A 21,597-nucleotide genomic window follows, 5' to 3' on the forward strand; every position below is an offset into this window, starting at 1 on the left:
CGCTCTCCTCCTCTCTCCAGTCCTCTCTGCTCTCTTCAGCGCAGCGCGGTGCGGCAGGGCGCACGGACTCCTCACAGCCAGGGACCCAGCAGCACAAATGTCGGAAAGCGGGAGCCAGGAAGCCGCCGCGGCCCCGAACGGCAGCCCCACGAAACGGGCATCACGACCCGCCGTGGGCAACAAAGTGACCGTGGTGCTCGGAGCGCAGTGGGGCGACGAGGGGAAGGGAAAAGTTGTGGATCTCCTGGCACAAGACGCCGACATGGTGTGCAGATGTCAGGTTAGTTACACACACCCCACACACACACACGCGCGATGCACATTCACTTGTTAGGAGGAACGTTATGAAAACACCGTTGTGTTTAGGCGTCACGTCGCGTTCACGGACGCATTGTTGAAATCGGAATTACGCGCAGTCAGGTGGGGGAATCCTCAGTGTCTGACAGCAGAGATGTCAACAAGCTGGAGGACCGACCGACTGCTGAACCACCGCTGACAGTCGCGTCCAGTTCATCCCGGCAGCTCGCTTCAGGAGAGCCGCCCAGTATTTACTGCTCCAGATGCGTTTAATGATGCGGATGAAAAGTGAAAATGCTGCGGAGGAGGCGTGATTGTAGGGTTAGCATCAGGGCTAACCTCCCTGGCTGTCAGCAGGAGAAACGCATCTTCCTTTCCCCCCCCCCATTTTTTTTTCTTTTACTGTATGTTACGTGAACGCAGCACGGGTGTGAAGAAATGTAACGTCTGGATGAAGAGCTAACGTGTCGGTGAAGGCTGCTCTCAGTGTTTTCGCTAATGTCACCTTGAGTTGCTGCTAGCCGCTTAGCTTCTCTCTCTCTCTTTCTCACTCTTACACACACACACACACACACACACACACACACACGCACACACACACTCCTGTGATGACCCTGTCTTGTGCACATGACGAGATTAAGCTGAGGGGGACCTCTGCTTCACTGAAGTGACCAGGTGTGTGTGTGTGTATATTGTGTGTGTGTGTGCTGCTCTCCATTGACATGGCCCCCATTAGCAGTGGGTAGAAGTTGGACGCTTCACCTGGCTGTAATCCGAGGCTCGTCTGCCGTGGATGCTTCCCTGTCTGACAGGATCAGTTTAATCACAGAGCTGTCGCTGCCGGGGTCACTGTCAGAGCAGACTGATTCTCTCATGGTTTCTTTTTCTGGTGTTCAACTCAGCACTGATTCCATTGAAATTAAACAACTGTTGTTAAAACTTAATAAAGCAGACAATTTGATTGTTTATTTGATTTTAAATTATTACTAGTTGTTGGATTCGATGATATTCAACAAGTTGTTTTTTCTTTAAGTTCTTTTTGTTATGTTCTTGATGTAGTGCCGTCAAAAATGGTCCTGTTCCACTCCAGGCTGTGGTCTGTCACTGTTATAGTTTAATGTTTTTTCCTCTCCACTCTGCAGATTTTCGTCTTTGCAGTTTATAAAGCATGCTTGTAAAGCCATTAAAGTAAAGTGTCTATTCAGCTGCTCCATTTTTACAGGCTTCGCCACTGAAAGCCATTGCAACTTGTACCTCAGACTTGGCTGATTTCTGTTCTGGATGCCCTTCCTGCTGCAAATCATATTCAAGCCCAGGTCCTCCACATGCATGGTCAGGTCTTTGCACAGTATCCAAGCAGACGGGACTCATTTGTTGAGTCCCTTGGTGACTCTGAACTGGCCGTAGGTGTGAATGTGAGGGCTTATCTCTGTATTTGACCTGTGATTGGCTGCTGACCTGTCCACAGTACCGTCACGTCAGCGTCCCAAAATCTTCGCAGACATGTTTGTCCTGCAACATAAAGTTGAATAGGACAATATAGAAGATTATTGAATAGTTTGCTTTATGTCACAGTTACGTTTCTATGAAAGAAAATGATACATACTCATAATTAAGATATGTTTTTACAGAAATTTGTCTATTTTTCTCATTTTGCAAGTGATGCATTTTGAAAAGCATTACATTTCATCCACATACTCACGCCAAAAGAGACTTGAGGTTTGCGGATATAAATCTAGCATTTATGATCAACCTGAAAGATTTCAGATATCAGCATTTCTGCAAGGAAAAAAATAAAAACAGAAACAATATCACACAATCTTTGTTTTTTTTTTTCATCACAACTTCCCTGACATTGTGACTGAGTGATATCTGTTTACACACACACCCACACACACGTACTCTCTTGAACACATTTACTCACATATCAATGTAATTATTCTGCTTGGTAGTTATATTTAGTCCTTCAGATCATTGAGATTTCATTAAATGAAGCTGTCATTTTGTATTGTTGCCTCGTGGGCGTGACTCCTCGTACTGAATTTGCATTTTCTCTGGTTTCTTCATGCAAAGTCAGTGGAGGATGAATGCTAAAGTAGCAGAAGGTGTTGCTTCGCACGTGCTCAATGGCTCTCTCGTCTTCCTCTACAGTATACCCCGGTTACCATTGCTTTCTTATGTGGCCATTAAAAATAATGACAGATATTGTCACACGGAAGCTGTAGAGCAGGGTTGTATTATCTTATGAGTGATGGAGAGGAGACTCGATATCGCAGGTGCGATCAAAGATAGCTCAGGTGTGGCCAGCATCCGAGGGAGAGGCCACATTTAGTCTACTCATGTTTCAGGAAGCTGTAGCTATTTCACAGAAACCAGTATAGCAGTGAAATGTCCCTTAGAGCGAATACTGATCAATTTAAGTATTAAAACTAACAAATTTATAATGGTTGCATGTGCTGTACGTTTAAACGCGAAGGAAGCCACTGGTTTCTCTACAGTAAGACGAACTGATGTGAGAAATTTACTTAATGCTTCGTATGTTTTTTTTTTCAATGTTTTCTTTCAGACATTATGTACTATGTAATAACTGCCTGATGTTGAACAGAAACAGTAGCTTATGAAAACCCTGTAATTGATCAGCAATGATGTAAATGTTTTTGTATTTGAACAAGTGACACATTGTCAAAATCGTCATTCATTTCTCTTCGAATTCAAGAGTTTCTGCAAAGTTCCCGAGCTTCTTCAGCAAATCCTGTGTTCATATTAACGCTCCGACTGCTTGAAATAACTGAGATTCAGAGAACTGTCAGTTGTCTCTGTTGATAACACACTGACATAACAAGGATTTCTCCTGAGCTTCCTGGTTTCTGCGTTCCTGCCAAGACTGGCGACGTGCGAGATCAGAACAATTTCTGGCGGCAGGCCCCGCACAGCAGCCTGTCTATACGTCGCTGTGTGTGTGTGTGTGTGTGTTGGTGGTTTTGCTGATGTGTGAGTGAGGAGTGAAGTGCTGGAGCAGATACCGTGGATCTTTTTATAAAAGCGGCTTTGCCAGCAGCAGTCCTGCTCAGATATTACAGCTTGGAGTTCCTGGAAGTCACAGTTTTGGTCACAGTGGCGTTTCGCTGACACCAGCAGAGCAGTGAGAGGATCGGAGTGAGATTACCGCTGCGTTGAACCCAAAATCTGAAACTGTATCAACTGTCAGGGGAGAATTACGTTCAGAGCCAAGAACAACTGTTGCAATGTCTCCGTAACTGAATGAAAACCAACATGTCTGCTGTTACGCGAGTGGTGTGGTGGTGGGTTTCAGGCGCTCCTCGTGTGCGATCCTCATGTGACCCACCTGTTTGCTTTGGCACCGGTTTTACGCTGGATGCCCTTCCCGATGCAGATGGCGGGCGAGTGTGTATTCATACCAGTGAACTTGCAGCTTGCCATCCAGACGTCGATACCACCGTTGTCCATCCATAATATTTTTTTAGGAAGTGATACTTCTAAGCTGGTGACCAGACTTTCCTTCTGAAAAGACATGAAGTTCGGTTTTCTTTCATTGGATAAATACTGTTTGACATGACAGCTGTGTTGTCAGATGATCCGCAGCACACTGCTCTTCTCTATAGACTCTTACATAATCTTGGTCAAATGAACATTACGCCTCACGCCAAGTTTGTTGATTGACTCGACTTGAAGTCACCTTCAGGGTATGTGAAAGACAGGGAGACGGCGAAGGATCCGGTCCAGCAGGAATCCACATTCGGGTTTGTTGGAGTTGGTTTCCAAGGCTCTGAGTCTAAGGCAACCGGTTTCAATTTTGAAATCATTTCATTGTAAATGAGCGAAGGAGATGAATACAGAGTGTTTTGTTTTCAGATGTCACGCTTTGTGTCATAATGGCGAGGGACTGTTAATGGATTCGCTCACAGCGCTCAGCGCTTGGGACTCGGTTGTTATGGAGACTTTTGCTAATAAAACACAGCTTTGTTGGCTAGCAGATGTTCTTCCTTGGTTGTTCGCAGTAATGCATCAGTAAAGGAACAAGACTGTGTCAGAATCTGATCCTTCAAACAGAAATATCTACAGGCCAAACTGCAACAAACTCAAAAATATTTGTTTTTGTTTTATGCTTTTCTTTTATCAGTTATTCATCAGAGAGGTCAGTTGCGTGTGTTGTGGTGAATGACGAGCGCCCGCACGTTTCAGGTCAAACTATTTAAACGCGCCGATGATTTCCACCCTCAGTGAGTAAACTTCAGATGTTATTCGTGATGAGATTTATGTGGCGGTCAGGGACAAAAAAAAAGTTGTGTTCTGATAATATCTGGTCATGACTGGTCTGGGCCTGTCGGGCGGCGGAACCGTTTACGGGGAATTGTTTCCGTTTGCAGCATTAACCGGAGAAGTTCCTGTTTTGTTTTCACACACAGAGATTCAGCGTGACGGTGCACACACAGAGTAAAAGTGGAGCATTAGAAGTTTTCTTCAGTCATTCTCTGCTTTCTGTTTGTATTTGTGTGGGACTGATTTATAAGTCTAACTAAAGGTCTTTGCAGTTCCACCAATATTTGATTTGTCTGTGAAAGACAATGATTGTTTGAAGTCGTCGTTCAGTAACAGTCTGTGCTCACATGAAGCAGAGCGTCTTGCCTTTCGGGTGAGTTTCCCTCCATTGATTGATTCAAGTTTAAAATGATATCATTCTATGATGATATTTAGCTCTGTTTTCCTCAAGGACATGGAGCAGGGACACATTTTGCATGCAGCCTGTGTTGCAGGAAGGGTGCAGCGTCTTTGGGGAGGGGTTATTCTGCAAAAACAGCCAAAAATGTCATTACAAAAAGAAATTTACAGGAAAACAGTGCGCTGAAAGTAAAGTGCTTTACGGTTTGGGGAGAAAGTGTTGGTGGGGTTGACCACTACAGATGGCGCCTTTGACATATGAGTCACGTGACGCGCGGAGCAGGAATAGTAACTCATGTCGGCACTCCCACACAGACGTGCACTGCGCCGTGCGACCTGCGCGTCAACCGCAGGTCAGGGACGGAGTCGCCGCTCCAGGTCGGAGAACGTGACTCCACGCGTTGAGCAAGATGTTTTCCTCGTCTCAGTTTTGTACCGTGTTGTCTGGAGAGATCGCCGAATGATCCACCGGCACACAAACAAAGACGGCGACTGTAACTTGGTGCGAAGAGTTGAAATTCTCACGGTGGGACGGGGATCATGGGACTGAAGGAAGACCGGACTTCTTTGGTTCCGTGGGGGAAGGGGCCGGGTCATAAAAGTACTATCTAAAAAGGAGAGGCATCTGCCCCCCCCCCTCCACCTTCAGGGTATGGCCATGGCCAGGAATAACTCCATGTGGTCAGAGCACATGCTGAGCTTGATTTATATCCACAGGCCGCAGCGTTAGGAGCACATCCTGGTTGCAGGATAGATGAGGCTGAAGCGTCACCTCAGGTACCGAGCAGTGACGCATGTGCCGGGAAAGAATCTGCTTGTTTGTCCCTTCGCTTCCCCGCGTATTCATTTCCCCCGTGTTCTCATTCTCTGTGACAATCGGCCCAAACTCCTCACCGAGAAGAGCGCAGCGGGTCAGGCTGTGACGTTTGCGATCCAGGCACTCGCTGCTCCCTTTTCCGGGCTCCGCTTGTGTCTCCACAGCCTGAATGTTTCGTGCACATTAACACACAGCGGGCTGGACTAAAACAGTGATAGATTAACCGTGATCCACAGTATTCTGCTCGTCCCTACTGCTGAACAACGTCCATTCAGCTTCTCTATGCATACGTTGAGCTGTTTGTGTTTTCAAAACCAGTTTGACTGGTGTGAGTATTTTACACAAACACATTGTAACAGTTGTGTAATTGGTCTTCTTTTTGTCTAAACTCAACAAACAGTGGATTTGATTGGTGATTGGTTCTGTTTTAGGAGCCTGAAACTTACAATTTTATACCCACAATTAGTCTCTTGGTGGCTAAAGAGTCTCGATAATGACTGAAAGGATTTGTGCTTGGTGTCAGATTGCCGTTTTGCCACTTAGATATTACTGGTACTGCATTCTGGAATTGAATGAATCCAGAAAATACTTCAACCTGCAACAGTCTGTTTCTCATGCAGAGCGTAGATGATCCATGCATTCAAACTAATGCGTCCTAAAAGTGTTATTGACTTGTTATTGACTTGAACTGGTTTCAGCTGATTCAGTTAACGTGTTCTGTCTTCAGCGACTGGAAACAACATCTGAGCGTCAGAACTCTTTCTTTCCAACAAAGTGGGGCCAACATCAAAAGGAGGACTGCTTCTGATTGACATGAGGAGAAACACGCCACCGTGCTGCACGGCGTTTACAACCTGTGCCTCCTGATATCCCTCACTCCGCATTGAGTGGTTCGAGTTAAAGTTGTGGGTCACTGAAGCATTTATCTCATCATTTCATTGATTCAGTCTTAGTTTCAGCTGAATATTTACTACTGATGCCAGTTTTGTGGCTCGCCTGTGATTGGAACCATTTACACACCTGGGATAATCCACACGGTTTATTGATCTGTAATCCACTTCCTCTCCAATGTTTTGCTGTGTTGGCTTCAGTAAAAAGATCCAGACAGATCAGCAGAGTGAATGTTGCGTGATGAAGACCATGGCCATGAATATAGCATATCTCAGGTATCAACAGATAATTCAACTAGTTCCGCCTGCTCTTTCAGTATCTTCTCTCCTGCCATCCAAACCCATTTCAAAGCCTTTGAAAAGTACTGGAGGCTTGTTTTTTTGTCCGCTGGTGTGATCGCCAAGTCACACCTGATATTCGACTCTGTGGATCACACCCAGCATTTTCCTCTTGTTTTCTTTCCATGATGACTACTTCTGCATAACACCAGGAGCTCAATATTAGACTCCAAATTTAAGACAAGTCCTATTTTTTACATGAGTTTATGCAGCTTCACCTCTATTGTTCACAACTTAAGTGACAACTGATGAAGTTTTGTTGAGTTGAGTTTTGTTCTTGGATTCCATCAGGCTTGTTGGAGGGAGCCGTAAATCCCTTTTCTCCACTTACATGTCCTCTCTTGTAACGTCATGAGTGTCATGACCGACGTCTGAGACGGCGGGGAGTCCTGGATTTGTTTTGTTCACGTTATGATTTCGGGAGGATTGCGTGCACGTTTAACATGCAGCACCAACGCTCCTCGCGGCTCGTCGCGGCTTCCATTCGTCAGTGAGTTTGCACGGCGGCGAGACCTTCACTGGAGATGTGAGCAGGAGTCTCCAGGCAACAGGACACACCAACAGACAGCCGTTCGGTTTGTGTACGATGCTTGTTGCTACTCGCCAAACTATTCGCGCCGACTTGCCGCTTGTCAAAACAAACGCTGCGGAGCCTCCAGTAGGCCTCTGTGCGCGCGCGTGCGTGTGCGTGGCGTGCTTGTGTGTGTTCGCCTCCCCTCACCGCTCTGTGTTTCCTCTCTGCAGGGCGGCAACAACGCAGGACACACAGTGGTGGTCGACTCGGTGGAGTACGACTTTCACCTCCTCCCCAGCGGCATCATCAACCCCAAGGTCACCGCTTTCATCGGTGTGTAAAAGCACGCAGACCTACACACACACACACAAACTCAAGGCTACCTTTCCTTGCTCCTTTCCTGGGTGAATTGATCGGGATGCCTTTCAGCATGGCTCCCGTCGTTGCCGTTACAGCCTCGGTTTTGACGAGTGCCACAGTGAGTGTGATGAGTTTGACCGGGAGCCAGACTGCAGCCCACATCACATCCACTCATCTGCAGTAACTTCATTAGCTAATGGGCTCTTACTCTTTTCTTCTAGACTCCCAGCCCTCCACAGAGCTGCACTCTAACATGTTTGGACGTATGATCTCTCCATACTTCATGTTTCGACTGCGACACTTTAATGCCTCCCTGCTGGCTCGAACACACGCCGCACTCGCCCCGCCCATTGATAATCACGCTACAGCATTAGGTTCTGGTTCATTTCTTGCTCCTATGGTTAAAACACAAAAGAGAATCAGGACAAATATAGAAAGAAACCTTGTGATTTTGTGAGAAGATCATGTTAGAAACATGTGACAAGTCCCGAGGCTTCACTGTGATGAGCAGTATAAAGGCATGGAGCTCCTTTTCTATGTTTTATTATGATTATTGAATTTTCTCAATCTCTTAAATGGTCTTTGACTCATGGTTTTCAGTCGTAGCAATGCATGCTGGATCCTGTCGGTGACAGGAGAGCAGTAAAAGGTTTAATTCAATGTTCTCAAACAAGAACGATTTCCAAGCTGCTCTTATTACAGACCTGAAAGACACAAACTACAAAGATCTAAATGTTCATTTTGGGGGAATCTTTTAGCAGAAGTATCCAGACAGCTGCGAACGTGTTCATAGTAATGCATCTATCACTTTGTCTATTTGTATGTGTGTTTCCTCTGTAAGTGTAACTTCATAGATGGTTATTATACAGTATTATTCCAGCAACAGTTTGTCATTTAGTCATTCATTTATTTTTTTGAGAAATCGAAACTGTTTCATAAAATCTGATAATTTCTGCTGAATGTAGATAAAATAGCTTGAGCATATCTGCCTCTATCATGCCATTTGTGTGGCACAGTTCGAATGCAGGCAGAGGTATTATCAGTTAATGGATCTGTTGCAGTGAGTGTGGTGCAGACAGAGTCTCCCGATAACGGATCCTCGCTGATATGACTTCACCTCGAGTGCTGTCAGCAGGTCATTCTTAGTGTAAGTGTATGACGAACAAAGAAGCCCGGTCCTGAAGCAGCGCTCGGTGTGATTCGGGGTGAAACTTGAACCCCGATCTCCCAGTCACACTGCATAAAGACTCATCTTTCTTAATCTAATGTCACCATCAGTGATCGCCGGCAGTCCAGCAGCTTCACGGACAAAACTTAACGCAACCCCAGATCAGACTGTTGTCCTCAGATGAAGAATGCCCAGCCTGCTCTTCCTCTCACGGATCTCGCTTCACCCTCACCTCATGTCTTCGCTTAACCAGCGCAACCAATTGAGAGAAGGACTATCGCCCCATTAGGGATTCATTCATCTATATTTAATATCGAAGTTCAACGTTGAGCCAACGCTTTCTCACAGCTTTGCAGCCAAGCTGCCCATATCAATACAAAACTTGTCGGTGACCTCTGCAGTGTTTCTCATGAAAACACAATCTTATCAAAAACAGCTAACCAGAAAGTCCTGAAATGGCATGGCACAAAAAGACAAGCCATCTAATTCGTGTCAGTGAAGTTATAATGGCTGGAAAAATGTTGAAAAACTTGCTGGGAGTATTTGTGACAAGCTGCTTGTGCGGTTGGTCGCGTACGCACATAAAACAATAGCTTTCCGGAAGGCTCTTCTTCTGCAGTTTGCTGGTTTTCAGTCATGCAAGAAAAACAATTCTCAAGCAATGACAAACAGATTTTCCCTCAGATTATAGGAACTTTGCATTCATGCTTTCGTTATATCTTGTAATTCCCAGCTTAACATAACAATACTTCCTAGAAATATCATACCATTGGAAAGTACTCTGTGTGTGAGTGGATTTTCAGGAGCACCTGGAGAAAATATGTGTGCAGGCTTCTCCTGCTGTAAGTGGTTTATATCTCAATTGCCTGCATGCATTCCAGCAACAGTATTAAAAAAAAAAAAAAGAGGCTTCAGTAGCTCAAATTTCTGCATTTAATACATTTAGTTTAGTTGAAGTAATTACTTCACCTCCTTCACTTAATGCAACCCAATTAAAAGATAATTAGCGCCAGCTGTTTGAGCGCTCTTGTTCGCTCTTTTACACACATCCTGAGTGAAGTTGGGCTGCCAGTGCTAATGGATGGACTGGTTCAGATCAAACCAGGACACCAGATTGATGGATGGATGCACCCAAGAGATAAACTCGCCTCAGCACCTGTTTATCTCCAAGTTAACTCATGTCTCTACTTGATAGTCCACTGATTTCAATCTGCTGAATATTCCTGAAGTGGAAAGTATGTTGTTTTGTTTGTTTTTTTTTTTTATCTCATTGTCACACCTTTTTTTTTTTTAATCAGTTTTGGCTTGTTTTTTTGTTTGTTCCTTTGTTAAACTCGGACGGGTTTTGTCATCACAAGTTACTTGACAAGTTTATGATTGACAAGCGTAACTGATATGATAAAGTGTGTCCAGAAACAGGCGCAGCGCAGGCTTCTTTACAGAAAACACGTCTTCCTAACGTCACTGCAGCTGCAGAAACAATCATGTCTCTCACTTCTGGTACAAAGTGTTGTTTAGAGTAATCTGAGAACATCCAGTTGCTTCAGCCACGATCGTCTTTCAGCCAAATAAACATGGAGTGAAGGTTTGCTGATGTGACTCGCTGCCCAGTTCATTCAACCCCTGACAGTGACGGTTAATCCTGGATTAAAACAAAAACAAAACGTATCAGAAGCTGATACTGGCATCATGTTCTGCTCACAGATAAACTACGAGAGAAAAGCAGTCTGATGGAGGCTGACTGTCAGAGGTGGACGAACGCTGTAGAGTACAGCTAGGGGCAGGAATTTCATCATGTTTATTATACCCGAGCCATTAAATTAATCCTGAGATGTCCTCGGTATTGATCGGCGGGGCAGCTCAGGGGGAATCTGTTCCACAGTATCACAGCCTGCAGCTGAGTTTAGCGCTCTCATCGCTTCTCAGCAGCTCCGGGAACAGCTGACCTCCTGATCAAACAAGTGACTTTTCCTGAAATCTAATCACATGATGCACCCCTCGCCACGCCGCTCCGCTTGCACTTTGTTTCAACACGGATGTCCCAGGTCCGCGTTCCTTTGAGTGGATTTTACGGAAAAACACCGAGTTACTGAGTAATCCACAGCCTGTCGTCAAACTGAAACGTTGTGAAAATGAAATGAAGAAATGGCGTATTTCACCCCGTGAGCTGTCTGAATGCACAATTCAAAAACGGTCTCTCTTATACTCCCATACGCTCACATACACACACAAATGTTGGCAATCGCTAGGCAGTGTGTAAGCACACACTGTTGGTGAGAATCTGGAGTTGAGTGTTTTTTTTGAACAAACACACTTTGGCAAATGGGCAGGATGAGACGAGGCACCAAATGGCAAACTTGGGGTTTTAGAATGACACACTCGATCAAGTCGAGCCGCAATCAGCCAAAAGCACAGAACAGAAATCTCTCCCAGGGCTCCCGAACAGAAAAAAAAGACATTTTCTTCAGCGTTTTCTCTACTCATCATCTGAGGCAGAACTTTGTTTTTCTTCTTGACACCGAGTGTCTCTGTCCTTCCGCAGTATGTGTCCACCTTTCAAGTTTCAGCTGCCTCTGCCTCTTTATCAGCTGAACCATTCTTTGAAAAAGGATTATGAGCTCCGTTTGATTGTACAAAGGACATAAGATTGGTGTAAGTTAAAAGCCGTTGTGTCAGTAATGATAACAAACCTAAAAATTGACCTCATGTCTTTTTTCTCAGGCAACGGTGTGGTGATCCATCTCCCGGGCCTGTTTGAAGAGGCACAATCAAACGAATGCAAAGGGAACAGTGAGTCCATTTGCTCAGTTTTTGCTTTGGTGCATGTTGTATTTCTATGAAAACAAGTGTATCCTCCCCGCTGTCGTTGAGCGTGGAGACTCAGTGTGTTTTGTTTGCGTTCGTTCAGGCCTGAAGGACTGGGAGAAAAGACTGATAATCTCTGACCGAGCACACATCGGTAAGTCTGCCCTGACGCCGCTCCGTCCATCTGTGCGTGTGTGTGCGCGCGCGCGCGCGTGTTCGTGGACGTTTGACTGTTAAACGTGCGGGAGCACGAGCCCAGCTTTCTCCGAGGTGTGTGAGAGTGTGTGTGTCCTCTCTCCCTCCTCCGCAGTGTTTGACTTCCACCAAGCGGTTGATGGCGTTCAGGAACAGCAGAGGCAGGAGCAAGCAGGCAAGAAGTAAGGAACCTGTTGCTTTAAAACGGCTGACACACACACATATACACACACACACACACACACACACACACCCTGAGGATCATAATCAGCTATTGAGTCCAGAATAGAAAACACGAGCTGGGTTTGATCCAGTCAGCTGACAGATTAATTTGCCATACTTAAACCATCCTGTCCCTCCTGGCGGTGCATCAGACTAGGTCTTGACATCGAGCATGGTGGAGCCGGAGTCGAGCTCTAGGTGCAGCAGGAAGAAGCATGGAAGCTGCGGTGACCTGTAGCGTCGATCGCCATCAAAATCAGCAGCCCGTTAAACAGTAGTGTGTGATTTTACAATACTAAGGTATCCTCATATGGGAAAATAACTGAGTGGTGGATTCACCAAGAAAGTCGCTGGAAGTCCTGTGTTTATCGGAGGATATTTGGGGAAAATAAAGCGATGTTGCAGATTTTCCTTCCTCAGTGGAAAGACTTGAATCTGTGGTCAACTGGAGAGTCTGATCTGGAGTTCTGGGTCAGACAGAGCCTCTCAGGTTCCCGCTGCCGCTCGTATTTTTACACCCTTCGCGTAGACACAAGCTGTAAATCCAGATATTCATTAGTCAGGCTTTATTTTTTCAGTTTTATTAGCGGACGTGCAGTCGGCGAACCAGAGTGACGAATGTGAGGAATGTTAAGTCGAGCCCGAGCAGCGTTCAGGGTCCAGAGCGGAGCGGAGACGCCATGTGTTCCTGCTCAAAGCCGGCCTGTCTTTACCGGCTCCGTGGCCAAAGCCCCAAACTCCCCCCCCCCCCCCCCCCCCCCCCCCCCCCCCCCCCCCCCCCCCCCCAGCTCCCGTGTGTGTTTGTTTCACTGTTTGATTGTGTTGTCACCCTTTGTGGGCTCTAAAAAATTGCGAGTACACAAACTTAAATGATTCAAATCTGAGACTTCACTACATTTTACATGTATCAGAGTCACGGCCATAAATCTCCACAGTCAGTGTTTTCAGACACTTGCTCAAGGGCACACAGGTGGAATGAGCATGGAGACTCCATGCTTCACTTTCACCAAATGAATCTTTCCAGGATATAAAAAAAAAAACAGTGGCCTGCCTCAGAGAGTTGGTTTTGGGCATAAAAGTAAAGTCAAATCAAGGAATCGGTTGTGTTGGTGAAGGTGTTTAGGAACATGTTATTTCAGGAAAAAGACTTCACAACTGCTGCTGTTCAAATGTGAGCTTGTGTGGGAGAGCAAAGACAGACAGACAGAGAGAGAGAGAGAATGTGTGTGTGTGTGTGTGTGTGTGTGTGTAGGTGTGTGTGTGTGTGTGTGTGTGTGTGTGTGTGTTCACCAGGCGGCTTTAATGGCACAGTCATTATAAGCTTTTAGCAGATTGCTGTGTGAGGCTGGTGGATTTCCAGACATGACGAGTGCAGCTGGACGTCAGAGGACGTCAACATGTCGTTTTTTTTAATGCACACTCTGACCAAGCACACCAATGTAACATCTATGGTTTAAAACGTATCCTTACGGATCTATAAAGGTACATATGGCAATACATTCACTCCTCCTGACGACTGATTGGTCCGAAAACAAAACAAAACAAAAACAAAAGCAGCCTGTCAGTCCTGTTTCAAATAAAGTGTTTAAAAATAAATAAAAGAATTAGAAATGCACAATATCAGGTTAGCAGTTATTCAATCTGCCATAATGTCCTTCAGTATTGTGATAATGATCTAATTTGCGGTAAACACAAACCATAAGTAGATGATGTTCAGATGTTTGTGATTTTTCCCCTCTCTCCATCACTCGTACTTCTGCACTTCCCACCAGCAAACTCTTTCAAAACTGGAGTAGTTTGTTGTCTTTGGTGATTTTTCCTTGATTTTTCGGATTCTGATTTCCAAAAAGAATCATGAGTGGATTCGAAATGTTCGTTTATTGAATCGCACAAAGTTTATTTCTTTGCTAACGTTTCATATGCTTGTCCTTCTTCTCCTGTTCACGTTTGGTATTGATGTCATATCGTGCGCTTAACTAAACCTTCTGGTTATTTGATGTTTATATAAATCTGTCATCTTCGTGCCGCTGCAGCGTTTTACCATCTTTCTAAGTTTACTTGGTCGCATAAAAACCCGTTAATGGCCAGGCTGTAGACGTCGCGGAGTGAGTCTGACTCCGGTCCGCCACCTGTTCAGAACACGCTGCCGTTTCGCTCTGGCTCTGGGCGCTGGTGGTGACTGGACACTGCGTGCTTCACCTCTGGCCAGGCCTAATGAGGAAACTCAATAACCACTCAGGGCCTTCTTCTATTTCTGTTCCCTGGTTTGCATGCAGGGTCAGCAAATAGTGCCGCGCCGAGCTTTTCTTTTAATAGACCGAGTCACCGGTGGCACGCGTCGACACGGCATGTTGACATATGCAAATGTGTGTTTCCCTCATTCTCTGACACCTTTTTTTTTTTTTAAAGCAACTTTTGCCTTTTATGGAAATGCCAATGGAGACGCAGCAGCAGTGTCTGGATGCTTGATGGTTTTCTGCGGAGATGCAGGAAATTGCTCTCTGTCAGACCCTTAAGTTTCCCCGCCACATCTGAGGGAACAGCTGTTTTACACATCTGTGCTTTACTGTAGTTACCATTTATTTTGGTGAGGTTGAATCTGATATGGGGCGTCTCATGACTCTGAAAGCAGTCATATAATTGCTTCTGTAAGTTAAAACCACCGAGTGATGTGATATTGTGTCGGTGAAGCTCCACATCTGGAGGAGGATTATAAATTTAGACTTAATTTTAATGTTGTTGGGGGTTTTTTTTGTTTGTTTTTTTTTTTTCTTCTTTGCCCTGCTCAGCCTCGGGACGACGAAGAAGGGCATCGGTCCGGTGTACTCGGCCAAGGCGGCCCGCAGCGGCCTCAGGATATGCGACCTGCTGGCGGACTTCACACAGTTCTCTGAAAGGTCAGTTCACACAGCGCCGGGTTGGTTTTCTTTTAAAATAAAGGTCTTAATTTTTATATTCACGACTATCGATGGCAGCACACTCCAGAGATCGCTGAGCGTTTAGCAGTTAATAAAAGTCTCTGAGTAACAGTTTATGTCTTCCAGGACTGTAAAACTTTATCCCTCCCATTTCCAATGGTCAGAAACCTCAAGTGCATTTGGACCTCGAAATGATTTCAACAGACAAACACACTGAAAACGGTTCTGTAACGGTTTAGTTACAGCGGGAAGCGGTTAAGCGGTAGATCATGGAGGGAAATTGCAGCCTAATCCAGCCCTGGAAATGATTTGAAGAAAATACTGATTTCCTTAACCTGTTTTAGTTAAGGGCTTGCAGTAAAAGAGGCTGAACTGCATGTTGGCTGTTCCAGGTTCAAGGTTTTGGCCCAGCAGTACAAATCGATGTACCCGACCCTGGAGATCGACGTCGAGGGGGAGCTGGTCAAACTGAAGGTAACGGAAATCTAACCGGATCGTCGTGGAAACGCCCGGCGCTCCCCTTTCCAGCGCTGTGCTTTGAATTCTGTGCAGACCTACGTGGAGCAGATCAAGCCCATGGTGCGGGACGGCGTGCATTACATGTACGAGGCTCTCCACGGCCCCCCCAAGAAGATCCTGGTGGAAGGCGCCAACGCGGCGCTGCTGGACATCGACTTCGGTCAGTGGCGTCCCCGGCCGGCCCCTCCGGCGTGCACGGCTCCTAACCTCCTTTGGTTCTGTCCATTTTCCAGCTTGTCTGTGCTAACATGCGCTCTCAGAGTAACGTGCTCGTTTCTCACCGCGAAGCCTCGTTCGATTCTCTTTACAAATGTCCTGCTCGGAGACTCGGGACCGCAGACGGTGAGTTTCGGCCGCGGCGGGGCCGCTGCCGACGTGCACGCTCACAAACACAAGCCTGTGCATGAGCACGTGGGCACCGTGTGTCAGTCAGAGGGAGAAGGAGCTGCTCCTCCGGCCTGTCAGAGCATGACACTCTTGTTTGTTTCCCGTCAGATCATCACGCCACACTGAACTGGAAGGCATCGGGAAACGCACCTGCTCACTTTACAGACGTCGTGAAATGAAAATGTAACATTTCACAACGACGGTGTGTCAAAAAATAAACACACACTAAAGCGTTCCTGTCAGAAAAATGTGAACAAAGAGTCAAATTTCACCTGGGCTTCATTCCATGAGGTGTTTCACCTTCAATGATATAATCTTGAAAGAAAACTTGTTTAAAGGTGCTTTAAAAGTCGCTCTGTTGTCACTCACTCACTCACTCACTCACTCACTCACTCACTCACTCACTCACTCACACAGTCTTCCTTTGCGTTGAAAATACTTTTGAGCTCGGCTGTCTGAATACGTGAGCCCGAGCTCCTCTGACGTCTGTCACTGGAGGTTTTTCTGCTCCTTCAAACCCGCTGTTCCTCCCGGGTCGACCCGTCATTAAGACAAGTGGCTGCAGGCTGCTGTCAGCGAGGGAAGCAGAGGAAAGTGTCTGATCACAGATCAAAACTTAGAACAGATCGGTCAGCTTCATCCAGAACACGGTTCCGTCCGAGCCCGCAGACTCAGTTTTCTCCCTGCGTCCCGCTGTCGTTTCAGGGACGTACCCGTTCGTGACGTCCTCCAACTGCACGGTGGGAGGGGTGTGCACGGGCCTCGGCATGCCGCCCCAGAACGTGGGCGAGGTCTACGGCGTGGTGAAGGCGTACACCACCAGAGTGGGCATCGGCGCCTTCCCCTCGGAGCAGGACAACGTAAGAGGAGCACATTCCAACACGACGAGCTGAATATCGGAGACGTGTGATCAGTGCGCTGTACCTGCATTTCTCAGCTCACCACACACTTCATCTCCTCCCCTCTACGAGTTTTAACTCTTACAGTAACTTTTTAGTATTCCAGCAATGCGTGGAGGGGAAAAAATGGAGTCACTTAACGACTTCATGTGCTGCAGGATTTATTTGCCTGAAATGGGAGCTGAAACAAGAGATTTACTGTTACTTCGTTCTACGATCTCTCGGTGTGTGTGTGTGTATGTGAGAGAGAGATTTGGCAAATGCACACAGCAGAGGAGCCAAGTTACACCAATAACACACTCTTCATGCTCCATATATCTGCAGAACAATTCCAAAGACGTATTGTAGTCATGTTGTTTCCTTCTAGCCAGAAGTTAACTGAAGAGAAAAACAACCTTCTGCTGTGGAAATGCACCGAACGGCGGTTAAAGATAAGAGTGCAGATTGAAAGTTGAACCGAAACACTGAGGATGGTCTGCGCTGAAGGCGACGTGAAGCTGTTAACTTCACCCTCGATCTACTTTTCACCTCCATATTTTTTTTATCAGATTTCCTTCTAGTTCTATATTATGTACAGAACACATTTATGTCGTGTGAAAGCCATGCAGTCATGTTAACCAGAGTTACTAAAAGGGTTTTGCAGGTGAATGAGAAGGAAACACTAAGACAAATCAATAAATAAAGAAGATAATAGTTTAATATAATAAAAAAGTTAAAGTATATGGTAATAGATAATATTATGATAATGTTACAACTGAAATCAGTAAGAAAAATATGTGAAATGGAATTTTGAAGCGTATCTAAATATCTATTTTATTTATGAATGAAATGTTAGTTTCCATAAAAAGACTATCTAAAGAAAAGGTGTCCAACAACGCTAGCCTGCAGTTTTCTAATCAAACAGCGCCCCCTGGGGGAGATTGTGATGCACTACCACTATCTGATTTAAACAGATGGATTTGAAAAAGGGATTATACTTAAAGATGTGAAGATCCTTTCTCCACTAAGAATGTACAGACTAAAAAGCTTTGAATTTCAATTGTAATGAATGAATGCATCCAGTTTAAATAGTAGGAAAGACCTTGAATAATTCACTATGTCGTGTTTTTTTTTTTTTTTGCTTCCAAGTTGTGTACCCTCAACCTATAAAGAATCAAACAAACCAAAAATTGTTGAATGTTTTGAGTGCGTGTGATGCATTTGAAATACATCAACGTTGAAAGTGACCGGAGCTGAAGTAGAGTGTGCGTGCGTGCGTGCAGGAGATCGGCGAGCTGCTTCAGACCCGGGGGAAGGAGGTCGGCGTGACCACCGGCAGGAAGCGGAGATGTGGCTGGCTGGACCTGGTGCTGATCAAATACGCACACATGATTAATGGCTTCACTGCGTGAGTCTCGGCCGTTTCTTCCTGCTCTTCGTCTTCAGAGAACATTAGAACTTACTGTCGATTCCTATTCTTGTGTTTGCTGTTATGTGGAGTTTTGTTACACACCAAAAAAAAGCAGAGTTCACAGTCCCAAAAATCTGACTTTACCTGTTTTGTTTTCTTATTTTCGTTCTCTTTCTATCAGTTACTTCCTGATAGTAATCAAATAATCAGTGTGTCACGTCCCGCCGCTGCTCCTCTTTCAGTTTGGCGCTGACCAAACTCGACATCCTGGACGTGCTCCCGGAGATCAAGGTGGGCGTCGCCTACAAAGTGGACAACCAAGTAATACCTCATTTCCCAGGTGAGCCGGAGCAGGTCAGATCGTTAACACACACACACAAACTGGAGTTGATGGCCGTCTGGCTGGAGTGGATATTGACTGCCAGGTTATTTCTAGAGTTTGATCAGGAGGCTGAGACGTGACCGATCGATCTTCTGTCACGGCTCTCTGACGGCGCTCTCCTGCAGAGATAATGGCCTGATGGGTTGTTTTTTTTTTTCCCTCCTCCCTCATTGATTGGTGGCAGCCAATCAGGAGGTGTTGCAGCGCGTGGAAGTTCAATACAAGACGCTGCCCGGCTGGAACAGCGACACCTCGGCCGCCAGGAGCTTCGAGGATCTGCCCGAGAACGCCCAGAAGTACGTCCGCTTCGTGGAGGACCACGTGGGAGTGCCTGGTACGACCCCTAGCGCCACACATTATGATCATCCTGTGAAAACGGAGGAAGAGCTGTTTGTAGAGACGGGGACCGGAGGGCTGGGGGACTGAATCACGTCTGCCTCTTCCTCCTCAGTGAAATGGATCGGAGTGGGGAAGAGCCGGGAGTCCATGATCCAGCTGTTCTAGACTGGAGGAGGAAGAGGAGCCAATCCAGTGTACCCTCCTTTAATACTCACATACATACACACACACACACACACACACACACACACACACACACACACACACCCTCCCGACGTCTCCTCCCGGGTTTTTAACTGTAAAGCCAGGTTTAAGCCAGGTTTCCACTTGCACGATATCTGTGGCACGCATTGGCACGAATCGATTCGCAAACTACTCGTAAAGTGGCGTGAGGTGTGCGTAAACCCGTCGTGACGAGAATTTTGAAATGTTCAAAATTTTTGGTCACGACAAAATTTATCGCGACCGTTTGAACTATGCGCCAACTGTTCGTGAACGCCTTGTGAACGCGTCGGGCGTGGTGTCGTGTGCCATGCCACGACTGGCACGCATCCTCCCGCATCGTCCCGCGTTCACGAGGAGTTAACGAACAGTTGGCGCATAGTTCACGGCCCGGTCGCGATATTCTGTCGTGACCAAAATTTTGAACGTCTCAAAATTCTCGTCCCGACATGGCACGCAGTCACGACGGGTTTACGCGCACCTCACGCCACTTCACGATTAGTTTGCGGCTCGATTCGTGCCAATGCGTGCCACAGATATCGTGCAAGTGGAAACCTGGCTTAAAGCAGCAGCAGCAGCGTCACTCGTTCCTCCTTTTATCGGTTCCTGTTCGTGTCGTAGCCGTTCGCTTCAGACATGCAGGAGACACCAGCTGCCATCAGGTCTGAGAGGACACGAGGGAGCGGGACACACACACACACACACACACACACACACACACACACACACACACACACACACACACGCTCTGATGCAGTCACAGGACGGTGTCTGCAGGTGTTTGATCGATCTGTTCAAGTGTATTTCTGTTGATCTATGCTGTGATTTAAACGCGCTGTGCCAGTTCGGTGTGAATCCTTTGAAAAAGTTTGAACCTCAGCACTTTAGATGCTTTGGACTTTATTCTGCTCGGTATCTTACTCTGCCAGGTCTGCGGCACATCCTGACACGATAAAGGGATCCTTTCACTATTTTAAATCTGTGTCCTTTTTTTTGTTTTGTTTTTGTCTTCGGACTTCTGTTGCCTTGTCATTCAACCAAAAAAGAAGAAGAAGAAGAAGAAAAACCTCTGCTTTTCATTTATCTACTTGTAGCTACCGATCGTTTCCACTGAATGCTGATTATGTAAAGCCGATGCACATCTTCCTGTACTGTGAGGAGAGCCCAGTGTTACAGTTTTAGTGTCAGCAGGCGAGTTTTCCATGAACGGTGCAGTACAACCAGGAAGCAGCGCCGTGCAGAACATCCAGACGAACCTTCCTTCGTCCTCACTTTTTAAACGTGCTTCTTTAAACAAAAGAAAAGGTAGAGACTGGTTTTGATCTAAACTTGAGCTTAAGTCAATTTTAACTCCCCAGATTTTTTTTTTTTTTTAAGCAAGAAGCGTGAAAATGCTCTGTGGATTGAATTCATGAGTTAAAAAAAAAACTTTTCTAGCAGGTTATATCACAGAATTCCTCTCATAACTGCTGGACTGAAGTAAATATTGGTGCTAAAAGCCAGCAGGTGTAAAGCTTTCCATTGATTTGCATACAAATGAACAGACTTTTTTTTCTGTTTTGAAATTTAATCCCAATATTTTTCCTGAAAACAAAGTTCTTCATGGCGTCGGAGTGGACAGTGTGACGCTTTGTCCTTTAATGATCAAAATAGTTGAATTATCACTTAAGATTTAAAATATTTTCTAATTTCTCGCCGTTACATCTGGTTTTTTGTTTTGTTTTTTGTTTTTTTTTTACCGGGATGATGATTAAAAAGGTGCAATAACTCATTAGAGATGAATGTAGCATTAGAAGAGGCTGAACTCAGAAAGCTCCCCGCAGGCTCCCTCAGACAGATAAAGCTGGCGGACTGTCCCTTTAATGAGCTGTTTCATGTGATGAAGTGGATCAAATCCTGCTAACAACATTGTTCCAAATGTTTAATCCTTCACTAAAAGCAAAGACGGCATCTTACAGGTCTCTGAATGTATCCTTGTTTTTTTTGTTTAGTTTTTTTCCCACATCGAGAGATTCGAGCGCTTTAAAGACAGTTTGATGCCGTCAACTCAACGCGCGGCGACATGAACGGCTGTACTGCACTCGAATGGGAATCTCCCACCGTCAATATGAAGCCTGATTTTTGAAAATTCACCTTCGGTGGTATAAGATGTAACTCATGTTGTCTCTTGTGACTGAACCGCGGCTCTCATACAGTCTGAACCTCAGGACATTAAATAAAAAGGGGATTTTTAGAAATTGTATCAGCTGTCTTT

The 21,597-nt window shown here is 45.7% G+C and overlaps 1 protein-coding gene across 1 annotated transcript; it reads left to right on the top strand.

The window, feature by feature from the left end:
* adss2 (adenylosuccinate synthase 2) lies at nucleotides 1-21,585 on the top strand. Its single transcript, XM_030106657.1, has 13 exons — nucleotides 1-280; nucleotides 7,768-7,870; nucleotides 11,787-11,855; nucleotides 11,974-12,024; nucleotides 12,181-12,247; nucleotides 15,077-15,184; nucleotides 15,598-15,679; nucleotides 15,758-15,884; nucleotides 16,817-16,971; nucleotides 18,273-18,397; nucleotides 18,643-18,740; nucleotides 18,967-19,116; nucleotides 19,234-21,585. Exons 1-13 carry the CDS (start codon nucleotides 98-100, stop codon nucleotides 19,284-19,286), a joined length of 1,371 nt encoding a protein of 456 aa, XP_029962517.1. The 5' UTR covers nucleotides 1-97; the 3' UTR covers nucleotides 19,287-21,585.
* The last annotated feature ends 12 nt before the right edge of the window (nucleotides 21,586-21,597 follow it).

Source organism: Salarias fasciatus, chromosome 13 (assembly GCF_902148845.1).
Source record: "Salarias fasciatus chromosome 13, fSalaFa1.1, whole genome shotgun sequence".
NCBI lineage: Eukaryota > Metazoa > Chordata > Actinopteri > Blenniiformes > Blenniidae > Salarias > Salarias fasciatus.

Excerpts from the sequence above, each read along its gene's own strand:
- adss2 (XM_030106657.1), top strand. The coding sequence starts at position 98 with ATGTCGGAAAGCGGGAGCCAGGAAGCCGCCGCGGCCCCGAACGGCAGC. Across the intron at positions 12,248-15,076 it reads CAGGAGCAAGCAGGCAAGAA|CCTCGGGACGACGAAGAAGG; the intron begins GTAAGGAACCTG and ends TGCCCTGCTCAG. Across the intron at positions 18,741-18,966 it reads AGTAATACCTCATTTCCCAG|CCAATCAGGAGGTGTTGCAG; the intron begins GTGAGCCGGAGC and ends GATTGGTGGCAG.